The 21,339-nt window shown below is 51.8% G+C and overlaps 3 protein-coding genes across 3 annotated transcripts; 1 reads left to right on the forward strand and 2 right to left on the reverse strand.

Moving 5' to 3' along the window:
• On the reverse strand, positions 1-816 carry NOP10 (NOP10 ribonucleoprotein). Its single transcript, XM_044230140.1, has 2 exons — positions 688-816; positions 1-386 (listed from the first exon to the last, which is right to left on the reverse strand). The coding sequence occupies exons 1-2, from the start codon at positions 739-741 to the stop codon at positions 246-248; spliced, it is 195 nt and encodes a 64-aa protein (XP_044086075.1). The 5' UTR covers positions 742-816; the 3' UTR covers positions 1-245.
• A 1,963-nt stretch (positions 817-2,779) lies between these two features.
• On the forward strand, positions 2,780-12,273 carry NUTM1 (NUT midline carcinoma family member 1). The gene is made up of 7 exons (XM_044230316.1): positions 2,780-2,864; positions 4,555-5,254; positions 7,380-7,508; positions 8,606-8,745; positions 9,246-9,535; positions 9,778-9,894; positions 10,252-12,273. Exons 1-7 carry the CDS (start codon positions 2,849-2,851, stop codon positions 12,271-12,273), a joined length of 3,414 nt encoding a protein of 1,137 aa, XP_044086251.1. The 5' UTR covers positions 2,780-2,848.
• A 1,194-nt stretch (positions 12,274-13,467) lies between these two features.
• LPCAT4 (lysophosphatidylcholine acyltransferase 4) lies at positions 13,468-20,386 on the reverse strand. The gene is made up of 14 exons (XM_044231114.1): positions 20,243-20,386; positions 18,836-18,978; positions 18,290-18,510; positions 17,802-17,914; positions 17,624-17,684; positions 17,278-17,336; positions 17,054-17,088; positions 16,471-16,525; positions 16,217-16,299; positions 15,840-15,965; positions 15,361-15,493; positions 14,465-14,563; positions 13,972-14,128; positions 13,468-13,752 (listed from the first exon to the last, which is right to left on the reverse strand). Exons 1-14 carry the CDS (start codon positions 20,354-20,356, stop codon positions 13,598-13,600), a joined length of 1,554 nt encoding a protein of 517 aa, XP_044087049.1. The 5' UTR covers positions 20,357-20,386; the 3' UTR covers positions 13,468-13,597.
• Between the last annotated feature and the right edge of the window lie 953 nt (positions 20,387-21,339).

Here is a 21,339-nt window from a genome sequence, read left to right on the forward strand (position 1 = left end):
TAAGAGCTTTTTCAAATCATTTTAATAACCTAGCAGTGATTCAAAATAGGGAAAGAAAATTCAAACTTGTTCCCTTAAGAGGGAGGCTACCATGACTGCTCTGCACAAGCACGATCAAGGAAAACGATGAAACCGGATTCCAAACAGCAAGGGTGGTAAGAAGGCTTCAAGGCTCACAGTTTGAAGAGCTTGGTTTCAGAAAGTCTCTGAGGGGTAGCAGAAGAGACATGAAGTCTAAGGGACCCTCAAAGGACAGGGCGCGGTTGCTGGGTCATGAGCACCTTGAAGCGTTTCTTGACGGTGATTCGGTGTCGAGAGTATTTGTCATCCGGGGAGAACCGAGCAGGATGCGCCGAGCAGGTCTGTTGTCCCATAGGGTCAAGCTTCTGCTCAAGGAAGAATGAGAGACATAATTTCAGTACAGGAGTGGTGGGAAAACTCCCATCCCTGGCGTCGTAAGAGACAGAAGCTGGGATGGGGAAAGGCTGCGCGAAAAAAAGTAAGCAGGAAGACAGGAGGAGACGCGACGATTAGATCAACAAGTCATACACTCCCTCCACCACTCGTGGCTTCTGGGCTTTCTAATTCCCCCCACCCACCTACGCAATTAGGTAGCGGGTCTCAACCGCTCCTCCCACCTTCGCTTCCCGCCATGACCACTTACTACTCATTTTTCTCCCCTCTCACCTTCAGCGTATAGACCCGGTCTCCCTGCTCGTTGAGATAATACTGGAGAAACATGACAGCGCCGAAAGGAGACGTTCCAATTTCTTCTGCAGCTCTTTCTAACTGATGGTCTCACGTGTCGGCCAATTTCCTTCCGGTACAGCCGGAAGTCTATCTCACGGCCTGCCGGGAAATGTAGTCCATTTAAGCCTCTCTCCAGTGGGCCAAGAGGGGGCGAACTAGTGCAGGATTTGGCCCAGTTGCAACCCAGTTGCAACCTTGCAAGGCGTTGGCTTTAGTTGCAACTTTGCAGGCGTTGGGAGACACGTGGAGTGTGCCCACTGTGTGCAAAACACTGCTAGGAGTTAGAGGGGGGTAGGGATGGATATGAGTTGAACATTGATGAATAGAATCCTCTCTTTATCTCGAGATGCACACCCATTTCACAGGCAGTGTATTTCTAGTGCCTGAAGAAACAAAGGCTCCAGGATTCAGAGCCCCTTTACCTTACGACATAAAGAAGAAAATTTTCTTCCCTCCCCTCTTTTACATCCAGTTTCCCCGTCCTATTTCAAAGTATTGGCGGTAAAGAGTGCATGATGGGTATTCAATATAAGGTACAGCGAAGAGAGCGTGAAGTTATTTTATGAAACTGGTGAAGTATATTTTAGTGGTCGAACCAAGATTTAAACTCAGGTTTCTTTATCACAAATCCAGCGCTCTTTCTTATAGTGGTGAGTAGCTAATAATAGCATAATATGATGCACTTCCTAGGGTTATTTCGAATTTTTTAAAGAACGTAGAAATTCTCTTTATAGAACTCTGGGTTTTAAAAAATGACAATTGGAACCCAGATATTACAAAGACGATCTTTGCAGTATTATTTACGATGGCAAAAACAATGGAACATATGTTAATTTTATAACCAAGAAAAGCCTGAAAGCGTTTTTCTTTTTTTAAAGTATATAGTCTGTATTTACTTGTAGCTGCATAAAATATCTCTGCAAGGATTCACAAGAAACATACTATTGGTTTCCTCTGTGATAAAGAAATTGGTTCCAAAAAGAAAGAAAAGAGAGAAAGAGAAATCAGTTCCAGAGGAAAGGAGGGGGAAAGACCCTGGCTGAATATTCCATTTTGCGTAGTTTGACTTTTGAACCATGTTAATGTATTTGCTATTTCAAAAACTAAAATTATTTAACAAAAATTTTAAACAACAAAGTAATTTAACAAAAGGAAGCCCTTTTTGGTTTTGGAATTTGGGGCCGAGTGGCAGTTTTTGATAGAGCAGTGCTTTTCAGCCAAGGGTAAGCTGAACTTTCTGTGAACTGCAGAGCTGATGGAAGTGGACTATTTGAGATGGCAGAGCAGCTTTTTTTTTTTTTTTTTTTTAAGATTTTATTTATTTGAGAGAAAGTGAGTGAGAGAACACAAGCAGGGGGAGCACCAGGAAAAGGGAGAGAGAGAGAGAAAGAAAGAGAGAAACAGGGCCCCCTGCTGAGCTGGATCCCTGAGATCATAACCCCAGCTGAAGGCAGCCGCTTAACGGATTAAGCCACCCAGGTGCCCCCAGCAAGACAACTTTCGAAGGAAATGATATGCATACAGCCAAACATAAACCCTAATTTTCTGAGACAATCCGACTTTCAAATATTGTTTCTTTGATCCTTAAGTGCACAGATTAGGTACTTTGAATTTGGTTTGGAAAACAGAGCCAATATTGAATTAAGCCAAGGGTCTGTCACAACCTTCTATTAATAGGAAGTCAGTTACAGAGCTGAGTGGGATTGAAGGGGATAAAACTGTATATATATTGGTGAAGAAATGTATAAGTAATCGAGATATAAAACTATAATGTTGGGAATCAGAAAGAATTTACAAACTGTCCTTAAAAAGACACACAACAGTTGTGTTGCCATTCTCTGGTTTAGAGGGAATTCCTGGTTACTGCTTACTTACCAGAGCCCTCTGGCATCTCTATCTCTGCCCCTACTCTCCTCCCCTCCCCCACTGCAGAATGTCTTGAGTCCTAGATTCTAGTTCTGTTTTGATCTGATCTTTATCTTCCCTTCCTTGGATCCCTGTGTATCTGCTGGGGCCAGGTCGCTCTCTGGGTCCTGGACCAGACTGTCTCCTTCTGGAAGCTTCCCAACAGCCACAGTTAGTATCCGAATCTGAGAGGATGGCTTCAGATGGAGGTAAGTCTGCAAGTGGTGGGGAAGGTCCTGACTACCTGCTCACATCCTTAGGGATTCAGATTTGACTTTCCCTGGGGACCAGCTTTTGGGGCTGACCTAGAAAGATGTAAGAGCACTAGACTCCAGCAAAGTCATGAGACTTGGGGAGGCTGGGGAAGGAGATTATGCCATTAACACCAGGGCTAGGGGATGAAGAGGGCTTCCTGGGAAGCAGATGAAAGCCCTTCAGAGGAAAGTGCTGGGTATAGAAAAGGGATGGCAGTTAGCAACTTGTTTCTCTGGAAGAAGGATTCCCCTCAACATATGTTTGTGGGGCATGGGCAGGGGTGTGTGTGTGTGTGGTATAAGCAGCACAGAGAGGGTTCAAGGGGAAGGTCCAAATTCTGGTGTCTCGTGTAGGCAGTGGGAGCCTGCTCTAGAATTATATCCTGAGAGAGCTGAGCTGCAGTCACTCTCAACCTTATCGAGTTGGGTGGGTGGAGACCTTTGCTGGAAAACGACTCTACTGGGTTTCTGTTGCCTCGTCTGTAGAGAAATATCTTCCTAAAAGCTACCCTGAAAGGTACTGGAAGTACTTCTGCTCAGAGCCTCATGGCTCCTTTTTGCCCCAGAGATGGCTTCTTTTCCAGTTTCGAGAACAGTTTTCCTTGATTTCCCAGGAAGTTGGAGTTATCCAACTGGAATGAGAGCTGGGGTTTCCCTTAAATGCTCTCAGTTTGTCTACCTTTTGTGGAACTCAGGCCTTCAGACCCATTTCACTTTGCAGAATCCTCCTGGCCCTCTGCTTTGTGGTTGAGGTGATAAGTTTGGTCATAGTCCATGTTTCCTTCATGGTCAGGAAGTGGAAGCTGAGTGTTGTTAGTTTGCTGGGGGAATATTCTTTATTAGATGGGGAGGAGACTTGTGTGAAATTAGGCAAATGATCTACTATTATAATTGGAAATCCTGAGACACATGTCCTGATTAAGTACACATTTTATGTATTTATCCATGGATTTTTGGTCTAGAGTCCACATAACTCCTTCTCAGTAGGTACTGTGTTTCAGACTTCATTGTACCTTGTTCATAATACACCCTAAATTTCTGTTATTAGTGCTTCCAAGCAGAAGGACCAAAGACAGTCTACACGACCAAATCCACCAAATTTTAACATGTCCAGCAACTACTTAGAGCTCTGGAAACCTCCCTTCTTGGCCAAACCTCCCCTCACCCACTTCCTGGTCCTATCTCTTGGTCATTCCTGGCTGTTACATAACAAAATTTCTGGAAACCAAATATCTAATCTATACATGCTCTCCAGGGGACAGCACTTGGGACAGAGATTGGTGCATGGCTGGGACCACAGAGCAGCTGGGGGCAGGGTTCAGGTGGTTTGAACATGTTTGGAGTGGGTGGGAATAAGGGAGGTACTTATAAGAGGGTGCTGGCTGCCGTGTGTTAGGAAGTATGAGCTCATGGGCCCAACGGTCCTTGCAGCTTCTCTAGGGCAATAATTCTCACCTAGGAGTACGGGACATCAAAATCACTTGGGGAGACACTTGCAAACTATGCAGTTTCCCCCATCCTTATTCCTCCCTCACCTGTTGAGAATCCTTGCTCTGATTGTCCAGGGACTAAATGGAACTCCAATGACCTAATCTCTGACCTCCTTTTCTTCTAGTCCATTCTCTCTTTTTCTTCGTCTCAACAGCATCTCCACTGTCGGGACCGGACATGACCATGAAAGCTGGTGCGGCCCTGTCTCCTTTCACTGCACTTCCCTTTCCCCAGTCTGCTCCTGGCCCACCAGACCAGCCACCCTGGGAGCCGCCTCTGCAGTCTCCCATGCCTTCAGCATTCTCTCCAGGAAACCCTCTGGTGCTCTCCACTCTCCCCAGCCCATTGCTGGTGACAGGGGATGGGGGCCCTGGCCCCACTGGGGCTGGAGTCATTGTCAAAGTCAAGACAGAAGGGGGGCCAGCTGAGCCCTCTCAAACTCAGAACTTCATCCTTACTCAGCCAGCCCTCAATTGGATTGCCTCAGGCACTCCCTGTGGGGCCCCTGAGGGTCCTCCCCCTCGATTCATGACAGCTTCTAACATGAAGACCCTTCTGCCCACCAAGGCCGTTGGGATGAGCCAGGAGGGCCTCCCAGGCCTTCCTGCTCAGGCTCTACCACCAGCTGCCCAAATGGCCCCCATTGTGCCCCTGGAAAAGGCTTGGCCAGGGCTACATGGGGCAACCGGAGAAGGAAGTCCATTGGCTGCCCAGTCTAAGCCCGCCCTGGGCGACCTCTCCTACACCTCCAAAGGTGTTTATGAGAACTTCCGACGCTGGCAGCGCTACAAAGCCTTGGCTCGGAGACACTTGTCTCAAAGTCCTGATGCAGAGGCCCTTTCCTGCTTTCTTATGTAAGTGGGGAGATCTGAGGTTAATTATCCTAGCACTTTTTTTTTTTAAAGATTTTATTTGTTATTTATTTGATAGACAGAGGTCACAAATAGGCAGAGAGGCAGGCAGAGAGAGAGGGAGAAGCAGGCTCCCTGCCGAGCAGAGTGCCCGACACGGGGCTCGATCCCAGGACCCTGGGATCATGACCTGAGCCGAAGGCAGAGGCTTTAACCCACTGAGCCACCCAGGTGCCCCAGCCTAGCACTTTTAAACAAGGAGGACTTTGGGCTGGACAGGAAGTTAGGCTATTTAGGAATACTTGAGGGCAGGTCATCAGGGTGCTATCAAGGCTATGAGAACAAAAAAGCATAACGATGATGATGACGACGATGATGATGATAGGCTTCTTTACCTACTTCCCAGATTATAACGAGCTTTCAGGTGTCTTCTCTCAAGTGATGCTCACAACCCTGTGAGTTCAGGCAAGCATATTCAGGTAATCTTCACAGATAGACGAGAACACTGAGGCCCAGAGGTTTCCTGTGATTAAGCAGAAGGCTGTAAGTGGAGCTTAGGTCTCTGACACCAAGTACAGAGGCCTTCCATTCTATTTTATTATTATTTTATTACCATCTGGCATCACGTTGAGCCATCCAAACAGCTGAGCCCTGACCAAGTGCAGGAGCGGAGGATGGTGGGGGGCGGGGCAAAGGAAGTGCCACCCTCCCCTACCACCCCCTATTTTATTCTGAGTTCATGTTGAAATAGGAAGGTGGTAGAACTTCCTTAGTGACCAATGGCCTAGGTTCCACTGCTTGCTAGATTGGTGATTCTGGGCCCCACATTTACTACCTTGCCCTCAGTCTTCTCATCTAGAAAGGGGATGATGATGGTGACTTCAGAGGGCTGCTGAGATGAAATGAGTTATTATCTGTGAAGTGCTTAGCAGAGTGCCTGGCACAGAGAATGCCTCATTAAGTGGCAGCTGCTATTATTATTCCTATTATTAGAAAAAAGGCAATTGAGAAGAAGAAAAGAATTCACAAAAGGCCAGAATGTCTATGTGAGTGGATGCTTAGCCAAGGACCCCAGGGGTCAGGGGCTGTCTGTTATGTCTAAAGCCGAGTCTGGGGAATTTTCTCTTCTTCCCATCCAGACCCACTGCTTCCCTCAACTGCCTGCACTCTTGACATTCTGCGTAAAGAAAATGTCCACATTTTGCTAACTTAAAAAACAGGTACATTGTGTTCCCAGTCTCTGAGCTCCTAAAGGAATCTCCCTTTCCACCCTGACTCTGGAGTGAATAAATCAAAAGCCTCCCCCAGAGTCCTTGGTGTTGATCACCTTACCAGCTCCCTGCTTTCTCCAAATGGCTCTGGTTCTCTTGGAGCCTAGCAGGCTGAATTTCTAACTCTTAGTTTCTTCCTGTTCTCCATGCTCAGGGGCTCCAGGCAGGGTCTCCTCCAAAATGCAGTCCAGTCTCTCTGCAACAGTAACCCAGGAGGCTGGTAAAATAAGAAGTCCAAAGATCCTCGGGCACAGGAATCTTTAATTATAACAAGCTTCAGCAGGTGATTTCTAGACACAGTGCTTGAGGACTCTGGCAAGTCAGAGGACAAAAATGAATCATAAAGAACTTAAAGAGTATTGATATTTGTCTGTGAACGGTAGCCCCGAGGCAAAAAACAAAACAAAACTTAAAAACCAACAAATAAAAACACCTCACAACCTTTAAGAGATTCATTTGGGTTAGATAGTCCTTTTTTGAAAAGCAAGAGCCTTTGGACAGGGAGAAGCCTACTTTATAATGAATCCATTAATTTAATAATGTGAGTGCTTTCTTCCTCATGTTTAGTTGAGGATTGCACCGTGAGAATTAAGGGTGGTTGATTTCAAAAGGTGAGGAACAAAGGCAATCATCTGATTTTGTGTGAGATTTGAAAATTTCAGCAGGAAGAGAGTCCAGTATAATAGATGGGTGGAGGTTGGGGGTCTGGAAGTCTAACCAGAGGTGGGATGTGACAAGGTTTAGGGGACAAGTTGGCTCTGCTGAGGGACAAGGGGTGTGTGTTGAGGTGTTTGTCGGGACAGGGGCACGGGGGGGGGGCACATTGTAGAACATGACTGACACAATGGGGATTTTAGCCCAGTGCTTCGCTCCCTGGCCCGGCTGAAGCCCACTATGACTCTGGAGGAGGGACTGCCAAGAGCTGTGCAGGAGTGGGAGCACACCAGCAACTTTGACCGGATGATCTTTTATGAGATGGCAGAAAAGTGAGTCTGACTAACCCTCATTCCCCTGAGGGGTGCTGTGCAGGGATGGAATGGATGGGGGCATGTAAGGGGCTTGGATCTGGGTGTGGGGGTGCTTACTAAAAGGGATGCTAGGAGGAGTGGTGTAGACTAGAATGGGGTCTCCTGGATTCTCACTGCTTCTACCACCTTGACCCGAGGGGTTTTCTGTCCCGTGATCTTGAAAGCTCTCCTTCCTCCAGATCCTGAATTATATAGGTCCTTGATATTGAAGCTCTTAGAATGAGATTGGAGCACAATTGGTGTAAAAATTCCTTGTTAAAGGGACCTTGCAAAGAGGAGGTAAGCCCTACTAGGCAGATTCTTTTCTAGCTCACTGACTTGGTAGTAGGTGGCTACTGATGCCAACCTTGAGAACACTCCTCTTCTGGCAAGAGTGGCACAGAAATCATTTACCCCATTATCCCAGGGAGGGCTTGGTGCTTGCAGAGCTTGGTCAGGGGAAGGTCCTGGATGCCCAGAGTAGTCTCCTGGCTTTTATTCCTCATTTATCCACGATTGTCTTCTTGGTTAAAGGAGTAACTCTGGGGAAAATGAACCCTCTTCTCCAAAACTTAGTTTCCATTTCCTCACTTCTGAACCCATACCTCCCAGAATTACTCTTCCTGGCCACCAGTCCCAGTCTCAGGACACGGGTCTCAGCCCTGCCTCCTGGTGGGAATTGTCTGGAACTGCAACCCCAGGCCCTGCTTCAGGATTTCCCTCATCCTTGATGGTTGTAGGTAGGGGCACATGAGGCCTCGCAGGGCCCATGGAAGGATGAAGCTAGGCTTTGGCATAGGCCTGACTGGCTTCAACAAGGCTGTATTAATTGCTGATATACATCCTCCATGATGGTGGGTGAGATCAGGGATGAGACAGAAGTGAAAGTGATGGTTCTCTCCCGGAGAAGCTTAATATTCATTTCTCAACAAGTTTCCTAAGCCATAACTGCACATAAGGGATTCTGTGGTGACCTTGTGAGGTTCCCCCAGAACTGTTATTGGGCTGCCTGTGAGCAGCTTCCCCCTGGTGTCTGGACTTCTCGGCATTGTCCAGACCTTCCTCACCCTCTGCAGGTTCATGGAATTTGAGGCTGAGGAGGAGATGCAGATTCAGAACACACAGCTGACGAATGGGTCCCAAGGCCTGCTTCCTGCAGCGCCTCTGAAGCTTGACCCTCCAGGGCTCCCGGCTACTGAGGTTAGCCAGCAGCCAGGTAAGACTTCCTCATTGCAACAGGAACCTGTGGCTCAAGGCTCAAAGGGAGGTGTGCACAGAGCAGTCATGGACTAGGGAAAGCATTGCCCTTACTCTCTCACTATCCCTCCAGGGGTTGGCAATGATGTTCTAAATAGGACATACATACATAGGAGGCTGGCTTTTCAGGTTCCCTTTGTTCCAAACTGTGATCTTGGCAAAGTAAACTACTCCCTAACAGACTGTACATGAGGCACAAAATACCTCATTTGCCCAAGAAATGGGGGCTGGATCAGAGGACTTCTTGGAATTTCAGGGGTTTCCACATGTCTTATGCAGTGATTCTCTTAGACCCTCCAGCTCCACAATCTTCTCCCATGGCTGGTCCCATTTCAGGCCTCATCCAGTTTGTAATCCTTCCAGCATACCCAGATTGCTGCCCTGACAAACCCAAGGCTGGGAGGCAGAAGCCACAGTCCCTGTGCCACCCCAATTCCTCCTTTCCATCTCTTCCCTTAGTGTACATTCCCAAAAAGGCGGCCTCCAAGGCACGGGCCCCCCGCCGGCGGCAGCGCAAAACGCAGAGGCCTCCAGTTCCTGAGGCCCCCAAGGAGGTCCCACCAGAAGCTGTGAAGGAGTATGCTGACATCATGGAAGGGCTGGTGGGGAGTCAGTTGGCCATAGGGGAGGCAGATGGAAAACAGGAAGAGGAAGAAGAGCAGCAGCAGCAGGAGGAAGCAATGTATCCGGATCCAGGCCTCCTAAGCTACATCGATGAGCTTTGTTCTCAGGAGGTCTTTGTCTCCAAGGTGGGCTGGACCTGGGTGTCTGGTTTCTAGTAGATACTGGGATGGAAACTCCAGGGGACAAAAGACCTAGGGTTTGGCCCAAGGCAGTTAGGAACTATGCTGTCCTCCTACTGGAAATGGGTGTGCATGCATGCATGGGGCAGTTTTGGGGGAGGGGGCCACATGGCTCCTTCTCTAGAGCCTCTTTGTTCACAGGTTCCTTCCTGTCGAGGACTCAGATCACTGTTTATTCTGTTCCCCAGGTGGAGGCTGTCATTCATCCTCAGTTTCTGGCAGATCTGCTGTCCCCAGAACAGCAGAGGGATCCATTGGCCTTAATTGAGGAGCTGGAGCAAGAAGAAGGACTCAGTCTTGCCCAGGTAAACCTGGGAATTAGGAAATATCAGAGTAAGAAGCTTGAGTGATTTTATCTAACCCTATACTGTCTTGGCTGGTATGACTTCTGGAGACAGCTTCAGGACTGGGATTTAGGTGCAGAACAAGTAGGCAAGAGACTATGGATACACAGGAAAAGGGGAGTGAGCATAAGGGGTCAAAGCATGGAATTAAGACCCAAGAGAGCGGAAGAGAAGAGCTATGATATCTGTTTTTGATGCTGTGACTTATGCCACTTGCTTGCATTCCCTGCCCTGTCCCAGTGCCATCTCCTGACCACCCCCTCCGCCACAGCTTCTCACAGCCAGGTAGAGAACAGTGTTTGTCCATTCTCCTTCTAGCTGGTCCAGAAGAGACTCCTGGCCTTGGAGGAAGAGGATGTAGAGGCTCCTCCTAGCTGTAGCGGAGCTCAATCAGACTCCAGTCCTTCTGTTTCTGATGAGGATGAAGATGGGGGTGGGCGGCTTCGGCCCTCCCCTGGGCCTCGGGTGGCTGGGGGCACCGTTCGCCTTGGAAAGGCTGCTTCTCCAGGAAAACGGGTGAGAGAAGTGCATGGTGGGCAGGAGCGGTCGCTAGATGGCCCAAGGGGGATGCGCAGAGAGGGGAACACTGTGCCCTCCTCCCCCAGCAGCTGGGACCTACAGCTAGAACCTACAGCTCCACAGGGAACTCAAGGGTCCTTAAATACAGAGAAAAGAGGGGTCGGGAAGGTTGCAAATCAAATATGCTCACATCAGGATGACCACCTGGGAGGTGCTAGGTCTCCCGGGCACCCCCTCGTGGCTGACAGAACTTCTGAAACTCTGCCCCTTCATTGGCAGGAAGGCCCCCAGCCCGAGACATTTCCTAGCTTGGATGTGGGACTCAAAGAGCTGGCTCCTCTGCAAGGACAGGGGCTAGAAAAGCAGGACAGCCAGCAGCTAGGGCGTCTTGGAGTGCTTCCCCAGGGCACGGATCCACTAGCAGTAACCCAGAAAGGTTCTTCGGTCGCCATGTGGGGAGATGATAAAAGTCCTCCTGTGGTTCAGGGTTATGACCAGAACCTTTCCCTTAGAGCAGCTGGTGACAGGGAAGGGGATGGAGCCTCTCTCAGTCCAGGACTTTGGCTGAGCAGTGAGCTGGATGCCGTGGGCTTAGAGTTGCCTTTACAAATTGAGGAAGTCATAGAGAACTTCCACGATGGGGAATGTGTCACTGAGCATCAGGGAGGCTGCCAGGCACTGGGCTCCAGAAGCAACATTTCTCTGGGTCCTGGAAAAGCCACAGCACCTGGGGATGGGGGGGGCAGTGCCATCCCCTGTGGAGGCACAGATGGCACAGCTGCCCTGCAGAAGATAAGCTACTGCAGCCTGCCGGGACCTTTGAGGGCTGACAGCCCAACCATGAGGCATCAAGAAAATCAAGAACAGAGCCCTGAGGCTACAGGGGATCCCAGAGATCTGTGGGCTGAAGGTTGCTCCCCTTTGCTGGAAGGTAGTATCTGCGCCCCCACACCGGGGGTTCCCAAAGAAACCCTTCAGCCTGCATGTCAAGGCAATATCCTTGTACTGGGGACCCAGGGTATCTCCTCCTTCCCCGAGGCCAGCCTGGAAGTGGGGAGCAGGGGCCATTCCATCTCTCCTCTGTTGGAAACCACAGAACATGCCAACATACTAGATATTAGAGATGCCTGTGGCCTCCAGCTAGAGGTCAGTGAGGATACCCACCCACCAAATTTTAATTCTTATGACCTCCAAGGAGAAGACAGGGAGGATACTGATTTACCCAAGCCTGAAGACCTTGCTCCCTTACCAGGGAATCAAGAGTCTTATGCTCATGGGACCCCCAAATCAACATCTCCTCACCAGGGCCTTGGAAGCACTTCCTCTAAATGGGGAGCCAGGGATGCCTTAACTCTGAAAGAAAGCTCTCCTATCAGTGAAACATGCAGCTCAACACACGGGGCCAAAGGGAAGGAGGAGGAGCAGAAGGAGGAGGAAGGGGAGGATGAGGAACTCTCCAGCTTTGCCTACCTCTTAGCCTCTAAACTTAGCCTGTCACCGCCAAGGGGGCCTCCCTTCAGTCTTCACCCAGCCTCAGGCCTGCCCTCGATGGGAGGGCGGGGGGTCCAGAGAACATCCCACTCCCTCTCTGCTGAGGCAAGAGGCCTTGGCCAATCTCCACATCCTGTTGCCAAGTCTGGGAAGAGAACTCTCAGTGGAGGCCCTTCTCCTGCTGAAAAGAGGCCCTACCAGGATGCTGACCTTGGCATCTCTGGGGAGGAACCCCTGGCTCTTGGAGTGGTTCGAGCCTCACAGCCTCGTAAAAGGCGGCGTGACACTTTTGTCACTGGCCGAAGGAAGAAACGTCGGCGTAGTCAGTAGGGGACAGTGGGACCCTACCTACCCCACCTGCTGATCTCTAAAGGTGGGGCCCCCAGAGTAGATTTCACTCCAGCTGCACACCAGCAGAGACTGGTTCTCAACCCCATGGTATTTTGTTGTTTGCAAAAGTGGCGAGTGTGGGAAGGGAGGTCACACTGGCTAGTTTGGAGGTGGAGTACCCTTGGAAGTTGTATGGGGAAAAGAAAAATAAAGATTTTCTGGTTGTTGGAAAATGTTTGCCATGTGCCCTTTAGTATTCCTGTCTTTGCTGCTAGTCAAGGTGAGGTGCTGTGAAGGAGGGGGAGGGTGCTCCAGATTCATGGGATTTAGATGCCACTCCAGTCTCCCCAATGAGCTCCTGACCTGAGAAGTCCCCAAGGATCACTTTATCCCTCCCCTCATGAAAAGCCTAGACTCCATGCTGGGGAGTGCTTCTCAGGAAAGGCCATCATTATCTGTTTCCCTTTAAAAGTCTGTAAGATGGAAAGATGCCTTTTTTTTTAAAAAAAAAAAAAAAAACAAAAAAAAAAAAACCTGTCAGATCTCTGGGTTAGATATCTAATTTCCTAAATCTAATTAGTTTTCCATAACTCTATCTAGACAGCACCTTTTTAAGGGGGGCTTCCCCCGCCTTCCTTGAAGATGCTGGACAGAAGGGAGTTAAACGTCCTCCAATCATCCATCCCTGGCAAAAAAACACCACCCTCCTGACGCTGGTCTGAGCTGCAGGGCAGAGGCTGCTCTGGACACAGCTCTCTGCTCCCACCGTGGGAGGGGAATCATTCTCAGTGGGATTATTAAATATAAAATGGTCATTAGCTATTTTTTAATCTCTAATGAGGACAGAACAAGAGGGAATAGACTGAAAAGAGGTTCACGAGGAAGCCTGTTAAAAGGTACATATATAGGGTATGACAACAGAAGGGGAGGATGTGACATGGGCATGATTTCTGTGTAGGAAAGAGCCTCATCTGGTCCAGCTGAAGTGCGGTTGGGCTGTGTCCAGCAACAGCCAAGAAGGACTGAGCCTGGGAACCTTTGAGATCTTCCGATGGGTAGCCTGCAACCATTAATCCCTCTTGTTCCCAGCTGATACTATCCATGTAATAGCCTTATTTTTTTAAATAGATATAGATATATATTTATATTTATATATAAAATAGTTTTTTACAAAAAAAAAAAAAACCCAAACAAAAAATGAAAATCAACTTAAAAAGAAAAAAACAAAACATAACCAACAACAGTAACAAAAAAACTCAAGCAGGAGCAGAAATAGGCTTGAGGCACAGGGTAGGCCGGAGGCGAGCTGGGGAGGTCAAGGCTCTCAGTCGCCCTTCTGCTTGGGCGCTGGCACAGTCCCGTTGGCCAGAGCCATGCGGCCGCCTGGGGTTGAAGCCTGTAGTTTCGGGGAGGGGCGCAGGTAGGTGCTGAAGAGCTTCCCGTGGAGCGGGTCGTGGAGGGAGAAGTCTTGGAACTGACCTGGGCAGGGAAGAGGGAGAAGGGAAAAAGTCAAACCTCTTTTTCAGAATCAGTATGTCCTGTCCCTCTCACCCCTGCTTCACTTCTCAGATCTGAGGCTCTGTCCTCTTTGCCTTCCCAGCCTCACCTCTCAAGAGGATGAGCCACCAGCCCCTGTCCCCTCCCAGCCTGGTGCTGGTGGTGGCTCCAGCCCTCTTGGCAGAGAAGGCAGTGACTCACAGAGGGAGAGGCCTTGGTGGGATCCCGCCTGGCACAGCTCAGCATGCAAAGTTGCAGCAGCAGGGCGGGGGGACCCCAGCAGCAGGTGCAGGATGGTGCTGAAGCCCTCTCTGTACAGCAGGCGGCCGGGCCCCTCTACTTGCTCCTCGGCAAAGAGCTGGCACAGAAACAGACGCAAGTTAAGCCCTGTCCTCAGGCCATGGCCCCACACCGCCCTGCAGGTCTGCCTGACGGGTACCTCCTCTTCCAAGAGCACGGAGTACAGGCCCTCCCTTTCTTCCCTGCCACCCACACCCTGGCCCTATGCGCAGTATTAAAAACTCAGGGCTGCTGCCCTTGCCCTGTTCTCAGCCAGGTCTCAACACTCGGGCACTGGGGTGGGGGATACTGAGCACCTACTGTCTAGAAGCTACTGGGAGCAACACCCCGCAGAGGCCTCCAGGTAGGGGTAGGCAGAGCCACCACGCATTCCCCGCCCCCATCTCTCTGATACCTCAAAGGCCAGGCGAGTCAATTCATCCAGGCTCCTGCCTCCATCCAGAGCTGCCAGTGCCAAGGCCACATCTCGAAAGTCCACCAAACCTTGGGCATCCTGGAGGGAGACACCAGGGCAGGATGAGGACCAATGCTGTGTCCTCCCTCCTGCCCTGGATTTTGGCTCCTCCCTCTTCTCAGCAGGCCCAGAGATGACCCTTGTGCCTGCTTCCTTAGAACAGTGAGCTCTAAACTCTCCAGGATTCCTGGGATTTCTCTCAGGTCACAGGTCCGTTCAAGCTATCCCCACGTCACCTGGGGACAAAGCTCTCCTGAAAGGGATCTCCTATGAATGTTAGGGAATCCCCCAGGAATGCTGAAGTTACCATCAGGCTTCTGACATACCCCACGCTGGAAAAACTGGTTCTCTGCTGACTCAGCCTGTGCTGGAGGACTGGTCCAACAGATAAAGAGAGGGCCACTGGCATAATTTCTTACCAAAAAAACCCAGGGACGATGTCTTCCCCGGTGACACCATGCTATTCCAGTTTTGATTCTGCTCTGCTATAGGCTAAGTGGAGAAACTCCTTTCAGACACAGTCAGCCCCAATCTAAGGAATCAACCCTCTCTGTCCCTTTAGAGGAAGTTCCAGGAAATTTATAGAGTGCCAAAATTCTTGAGATAGTTCAGGAATCCTCTAGAGAAGCTAAGGGTTATTTTTAAAAAGTATTGCAAAGATCAGAGTTTCAAACTCATCACTGCCTAACCTGTCCCATGTTCTCTACCATATGTCATCTTCCTACCACTCAGAGGTGCCCCACAAGGTTGTATGGTCCCCCACCTTTGCCTGAGCCTGAGCACATCAGCCTGGAGGGCAGGGCCTGGGCTCTGGCCTCTGCTTCCAGCCCCTTTACCTGCTGGAAGTAGCTAAAGGCTCCAGCCACCGTCTGGGGGTCAGAGAGCTGTAGCTGCCTGGCAAACTCTTCCTGGCTGATCATTCGACTCCGGCCCGGCTCTGCCCCGGTGTCCACACAGCCAGGAGACAACCTACAATGGAATTGTTGAAGGCAGACAGCTTACTCAGCTTCTTCCTGGAACTTGGCCTGTAGCCCCAAGAGTCCCCCCAGCACAGGTGTATCTGGTGTTTTTCTAAGATGGACTCTAACTCAGTCCTGTGAGAACCATTCCTCCTTTTCTCACTGGGATTATTACATTATCTTTCCCTTTCTTTTTACCTCCTTCCTTTTACTCCATTATCTTTAAAAAAAAAAAAAGAAAAAGAAAAAAATCCTCTACCTTCCCACTTATTTCTTTTTTAAGACTTTCCTTCATTCTCCCCATTTCCTTCTCTATCCGTTGACACTGCCCACACCCTTACATTAAAGGTACTTACCCAGCCTTCCGAAGCACCTTTCCCAGTTCCCAGAGCCTCGGCTCCAGGGCGACCTTCAGCCGGCCCACCACGATCACAGGCAAGCTCCCTACAAACTCACACTCAGTGGCTGGAATGCCCAGGGCCCTATAGGATGAAAAGTGATGGAACAGAGTTGGGGGAACAAGGAAGAAGAGTCTTCTAAGGGTTCATTACCGAGTCTGGATAGCTGAATGTGGAAGAGACCGGGCCCCTTTAACCATCCCCAGTCTCAGCTGTGTAGAACCCAGTCCACTGCCCACTCCCCGATCTTTGCCTTGGAGCCTCAGCCCTCCACACCCCCCGTGTTTCCCATGTCCTGTATATCTACTCCAGGAAATATTTTGTGGGATACTCACTGTGCCATTACCCTCTGGACATTGTTGGCATAGAGGGTGGGGTTCCTGCTCTCCTCCAGGCTGGGGTGGTACACAGGGAGGAACTGAAACACACACAAACACACACACACACACACACACACACACACACACTTCTCATCAGGACCTCAAAGCTATGGGTGAGTGCTCCCACCCTCTTTTCCCTTCAGGGGTCCGCCGATGCCCATTCGCCTCCCCACCCACGGTGGCGTTGGGGAGGGTGGCACATGTCATACCTCCACATCCACGATGCTGCAGGGCTGAGAGGCTGTGAGCCAGAGGACTTTCAGTCTAAGAGAAGAGAGACCTCAGATGCTCACCAATCCCTAAATATGGGATGAGGAGGGGAGTGGGAAAGTTCTTCCCATTCATATAAAAATGGACCCCGAACCACATAGTGAGCTAGGTAAATAAGCAAATGGGAGACAGAGGGAAGCGCCAGAAGGCCGTAGGGAAAGAGAGAGCATGGCGGGGACAGGTGTGAGGAGGAACTGCCAGAGAAGAGGTGTGAGTAACTGTCAGAAAAGGTGAGGCAACCATGCTGGCTCTCAAGGGACAGATGGGGGAGATTGCTCAGAAACACTGGATTGTAAGTTCAAAGGAGCTACAGTCACAGAAGGAAAGATTAGGTGGGATGGCTGGAAGCACTTCCAGATTACTGGGAGATCAGAACAAAACAGGGAAACAGGCACCCTCTTCTCTAGAGTTCTCAATCGACAATGAAGAAGTTCTGTTTGCCTTGCCTGGAGATTGAGATGGGCCAGAAATTCTCTGACGGGCCCTGCTCCCCACCCTCACCCCAGGAACACCAAGACTCACACTCCAGGGCCCCTCCATGCCCAGCTGGTGGTGTCCTAGGGGAGAAGCAGAGGTGAGGGGAGAGAGGGATTACTGGTCTTTCCTGGAGCTGGCCCATCCTCCTTGGGCAGAGGCCCTGACCCCGCTCCCACCCCACGTGCACATCCCACCACAATACCAAAAGTTCTCACTGATTTAGGGTGGCTCTGGGCTCCCCCAGTCTCCTCTCCTGCACTCAGACTCACCAGACTGTTGGGGTATTGGATGAGGACAGGCTGCACAGGCACCCCGGCGATGAAGGCTCCTAAATCCCATTCCCACCCCCCACGCCCCAGGCAGAGGTTAGTTCTTGGAGGTAGCTAGAAGGCATGAAGGTCAGGGTTTGGGACAGTTCTGACATAATATCTGGCCTGGCTCTATTTCATTTGCAATTTTCTTTCTGACTCCTAGAGACTTTTCAGTGTCACCTAGTAGTTCCCTATCTCTCTTCCCTATGATCCCCGCTCCACTTCCTGGGTTATTCCAGAATCCCCCTCCAAGTCTGAGGCTCCTTTCTCCTACAGCCCTACCACCCACTATGGTTTTATTCACCTGGTTTGAATTTAAGCAAAGCCTTCTTGTTGGAACAGGTGCCCTCAGGAAAGAAGAGTACCTGGGGGAAATAAAAACCCAAGGGACTGGAATGAGGTGGGGTATCCTGAAGGGGAGAGAGGAAAGAGAAGCCTCTTTGGGAACACATAAAAGGTGAGATTTTTAGACCCTTACCCACCTGGGGCCACTTGCCTCCTGAGGTAGCCCGCCTTCGGACCTCCTCCACCACTCTGCGCCGAGAAGCCGGGTCATGCCGGGATACTAAAATGGCTTGGTTGAAGCGAAGAAGGGCTGGGGTCCAGAAAGGACAAAAGGAGTCACTTGGTTCCCACCCAGGGCCATTAATACCTGCAGCCACCACTTCCTCAAAAGTAGGAGAAGCTTTGCAGTCATCTCTTTGCCCTGGGAACCCTCCTTTTATTGTGAGTTGTCCTTTCAGGCAAGTGATCAGAGGTCCTTCCAACACCTCCAAGCACCAGCCCTCAGAATCTAAGGGGCTGGTTCACAAAGGTATCCATTTGCATCTCATTTGCCAGCAACAGCCGACTTCCCTTCTAACCTTTCCCTTCCCCCTTGAGGCCAATTCTTCTCTCCAGAGCAGCTCAGATTCCTGCCTTTTTTGCTCAGAGCTGTCATCTCTCCCCTTCACCCCTTATGCTCTCTCACCTCCAATGACAGGCACGGAAAGGTTCTCAGCTCGGGACACAACCTTGGGCAGGTCACAGGGCAGCAGAACAATGGGGTCAAAGAAAGTAGAGTGGGGAGCGGCAACAAGGACAGGGGCTTGAAGGCGAGAGGCCCGCTGGCCCCGAACGCGAATTCGAAGGAAGCCCAGCAGGAAAAAGAGCAGGCGGCTGAGGCCCAGCACCCCGTTGTGGCACACAGTCCTGCAGGACAAGGCTGGGCATCAGCAGAGGTGGTGATTCTGTCCCTTATTCACCCCCAGGCTTAGGCACCCAGAAAAGCAGCTGCCCTTCTCTTGTCCCCTCTTCCTCTGCCAAGGGGCTGAATGAAGTCCGGCTACTCTAGGACACATCAGGAAGCATCACCTAGAGCTGAGGTCCTGGGTACCTGGCTGACTCATCTCACCTATCTAGGCTGGGTAGCAGAGCTTCAGAACCCTCCCTCCATTTCTTCTCAAAGACGGAGCAGAATGAATAATAGGGAAGAGAATCCAGAAGTAGGGTCTCTGGGGGCTGATCCCCCACTTACTTCCTCCATCCTGTAATTGGCTCCTGAAGCTGCTCCTCCGTAAGACCAGCTACTTGCAGCCAGGCAAAGGGCCAGAGGAGAAAGAGGACAATAAAGGCCAGAAGCACTCGGATGGGGGCCAACAGTGCCCCCAGGAGGCAGAACTGCAGAGGGTGGGAGAAAACGTCACTTCAGGACTGGGAGTCACTCTCTCCATTGCTTTCGTTCCCCCACAAGGATAAAGCAGAGAGCCATCACCCCCTGTGGGTCAGGGGACAGGTGGTGTGGGAAAAGATGGGGCCGGAATCCAAGGTGAGATGAAGATACCAATAAAGGCGAGAGGATAAAGGATTAATAGGACCAGGGGCCTCATAATTTGGATCGGACCTGATTTTTTAATCATAAAATGCATCTATCACTTGGTAAGGCTGTTAAGAACGTTTAATGATAACCCCTGTGGAGGCGCCCAGCACAGTGCTTGATGGAGAGCAGGCTGGAGATAGTTCCTCCCCCACCTCGCATTCCATAAATAGCTCCTATGTCCACCAGAAACCAGGTGCATAGTTCTTTCTACTTTGGCCCCAGGAGGTGGTAGAGAGTTGGAACACACAGAGGTCCCCTTTTTAGGCCCAGGCCAGTCTAGTTCCACTCAACAGCACTCCCCTAGGACGGGGGTGGTGGTGGTGGTGGGCGGGGGGGAGAAGAGCTTGGCCCTACTCCGCAGGGTAGGGGTTGCCAGGAGCCAGGGTGACTCCCGGGGCTGCCCTGGGGAGAGTGCAGGTAAACAAACTGAGCCCCAGGAGCCTGCCTCAGGGGTGGTGAGGGTAGCAGATACCTTGGACACTCCCTTCCCACACCCTTCCCCAGTTCCCAGAGGCTGGTGCGGCTCTCCACTTCCTGTAGTGAGCCCCCTTCTCAGCCACCCTACCCCCCACCAAGAGGTGCTGCAGTGAGGGGAGGGGGGACTTGGAAAGGCGGGGTGTTGGATCCGTACAGGGGCGCAGATTATGGATCTAGAGACGTCTTCTCTCTAATTCAGAGCCTCGAGGAAGCACTCAGCACGCCCCTGCCCCCACCCCCGGCTTTCCGTAGCCTCCACCTCCATCCTAGTTAATCGGCCTCCGCAGGATGTAAACCGCATTCCCCAGTATCTTCCATCTCGCCTCATCTCTGGGTCTCCTGCTGTCCTCCATCCTCACCTAGTCAATTCTTCCACACCTTCGAGCTATCCATCGCCCAAGCCCGCGCCCTCTCCAAGGACTTCTCGCCGCCCCCCGCCGCCCCCACGTGCGCTCCCCCGGACACCCTCCCCGCAAGCCTCTCACCCACCTCTTTTCCGGATCCCCATCCCCATCTTGGCGTGGGCTCTAAACTGCCTCCCTTTCGTATCCCCACGAGTCCTCCCGACGCCCCCCACTCACACTTTACCTTAACCCTCTGGAGGCGGGAGAGGTGTAACTCATGCACGAAGGGGTTGGGGGGCGCTGGGGATCCGGGGGTAGGGTCGAGGGGGGCCCAGTCCCCCGGACTTCCCTGGCTCATAGCGGCGGGAGAAGGTGGGAACGAGGACGCCCCGGCCCCGACCCCGGGCCCCGCTCTGCAGAGCAGCGGCTGCTGCTGCAGCGCTCCGGCCGGGGCCCCGCCTGGTGTCGAGCGCTGAGGGGCGGGGAGCAGGCGGCGCGGCCCGGCCCGCGTTGTCAGGGAGCCGGCCGAGGGGCGGGGCTTCCAGCGCCCGGGCGCCCCTGCTCCACCGCGTCCGCCGTGCCCGCCGCAGCCCCTCCGGCCATTGTTCCGCGGCGGCCGGATGCCAGGGCGCGCTGACCCCTGGCCTGGCCCTCGGGGCGTTCTTCTCGGAACAGCGGGCCGCCGCCTCCCCGCAGGCCTCCGGCTCGGAGCGGGCTTGGGGCCGTGAGGTGGGTGCCGAGCTGAGAGCGTCCTTCGACCCCGCCCGGCGTCGAGGTCACCCTGCGAGCGCAGACCGGGTCCCTCGGGCGGCTGGGAATGGAGGAGCGGTGCGCGGTGCGCGGAGGCCGCAGCTCGGGGGCTAGTGGGGCCCCGCTCTCCCCGTGGGCTCGCGGGCCCCAGCCACCCCTCCTGGCAGGCCGACCACCCTCCCTTCTTGGTGGCGGCGACGCCATCGCGCGAGGGCTTGGGGCGCTCGTGCCCTCTGGCGGCCGTGTTGTGCCTCACGCCTCTCGGCATCCGCGTCCAGCCGGCGCTGAACAGGATTTCCAGTTCTGCCGCGCGCACCTGGCGTCCTCCGGGCCCCAGCAGCCCGGGAGATGCTGGCGCCTGTGCTTCCCGTGAGCCCGGCAAGGCCCAGTGGAAGTCGGAAAGGATGGGTGACCGCAGAGGCAGCTTTCTTTTTTCACTTCTAGTCTCTTTCTCCGTCTGCTCCTCTTCGTCTCTCTGCCCTTGACGTCCAAGCTGCAGACCATCCTAGTAAAACTCATGAAGTGGTCAGCATCGGGTTGTCAGGCGATGGCGAGATCAGAGAACTGGATGGACTTTGAGGTCCACAGCTA

Source organism: Neovison vison, chromosome 13, assembly GCF_020171115.1.
Source record: "Neovison vison isolate M4711 chromosome 13, ASM_NN_V1, whole genome shotgun sequence".
Taxonomy (NCBI): Eukaryota; Metazoa; Chordata; class Mammalia; order Carnivora; family Mustelidae; genus Neogale; species Neogale vison.

Coding starts and splice junctions, on each gene's coding strand:
- NOP10 (XM_044230140.1), bottom strand. CDS start 741: ATGTTTCTCCAGTATTATCTCAACGAGCAGGGAGACCGGGTCTATACG. Junction 387..687: donor ACCGGGTCTATACGCTGAAG/GTGAGAGGGGAG, acceptor TTCCTTGAGCAG/AAGCTTGACCCTATGGGACA.
- NUTM1 (XM_044230316.1), top strand. Junction 8,746..9,245: donor TGAGGTTAGCCAGCAGCCAG/GTAAGACTTCCT, acceptor CTCTTCCCTTAG/TGTACATTCCCAAAAAGGCG. Junction 9,895..10,251: donor AAGGACTCAGTCTTGCCCAG/GTAAACCTGGGA, acceptor TTCTCCTTCTAG/CTGGTCCAGAAGAGACTCCT.
- LPCAT4 (XM_044231114.1), bottom strand. CDS start 20,356: ATGAGCCAGGGAAGTCCGGGGGACTGGGCCCCCCTCGACCCTACCCCC. Junction 16,300..16,470: donor GCAGCATCGTGGATGTGGAG/GTATGACATGTG, acceptor TGTGTGTTTCAG/TTCCTCCCTGTGTACCACCC. Junction 14,564..15,360: donor CCTTTAGCTACTTCCAGCAG/GTAAAGGGGCTG, acceptor GTCTCCCTCCAG/GATGCCCAAGGTTTGGTGGA.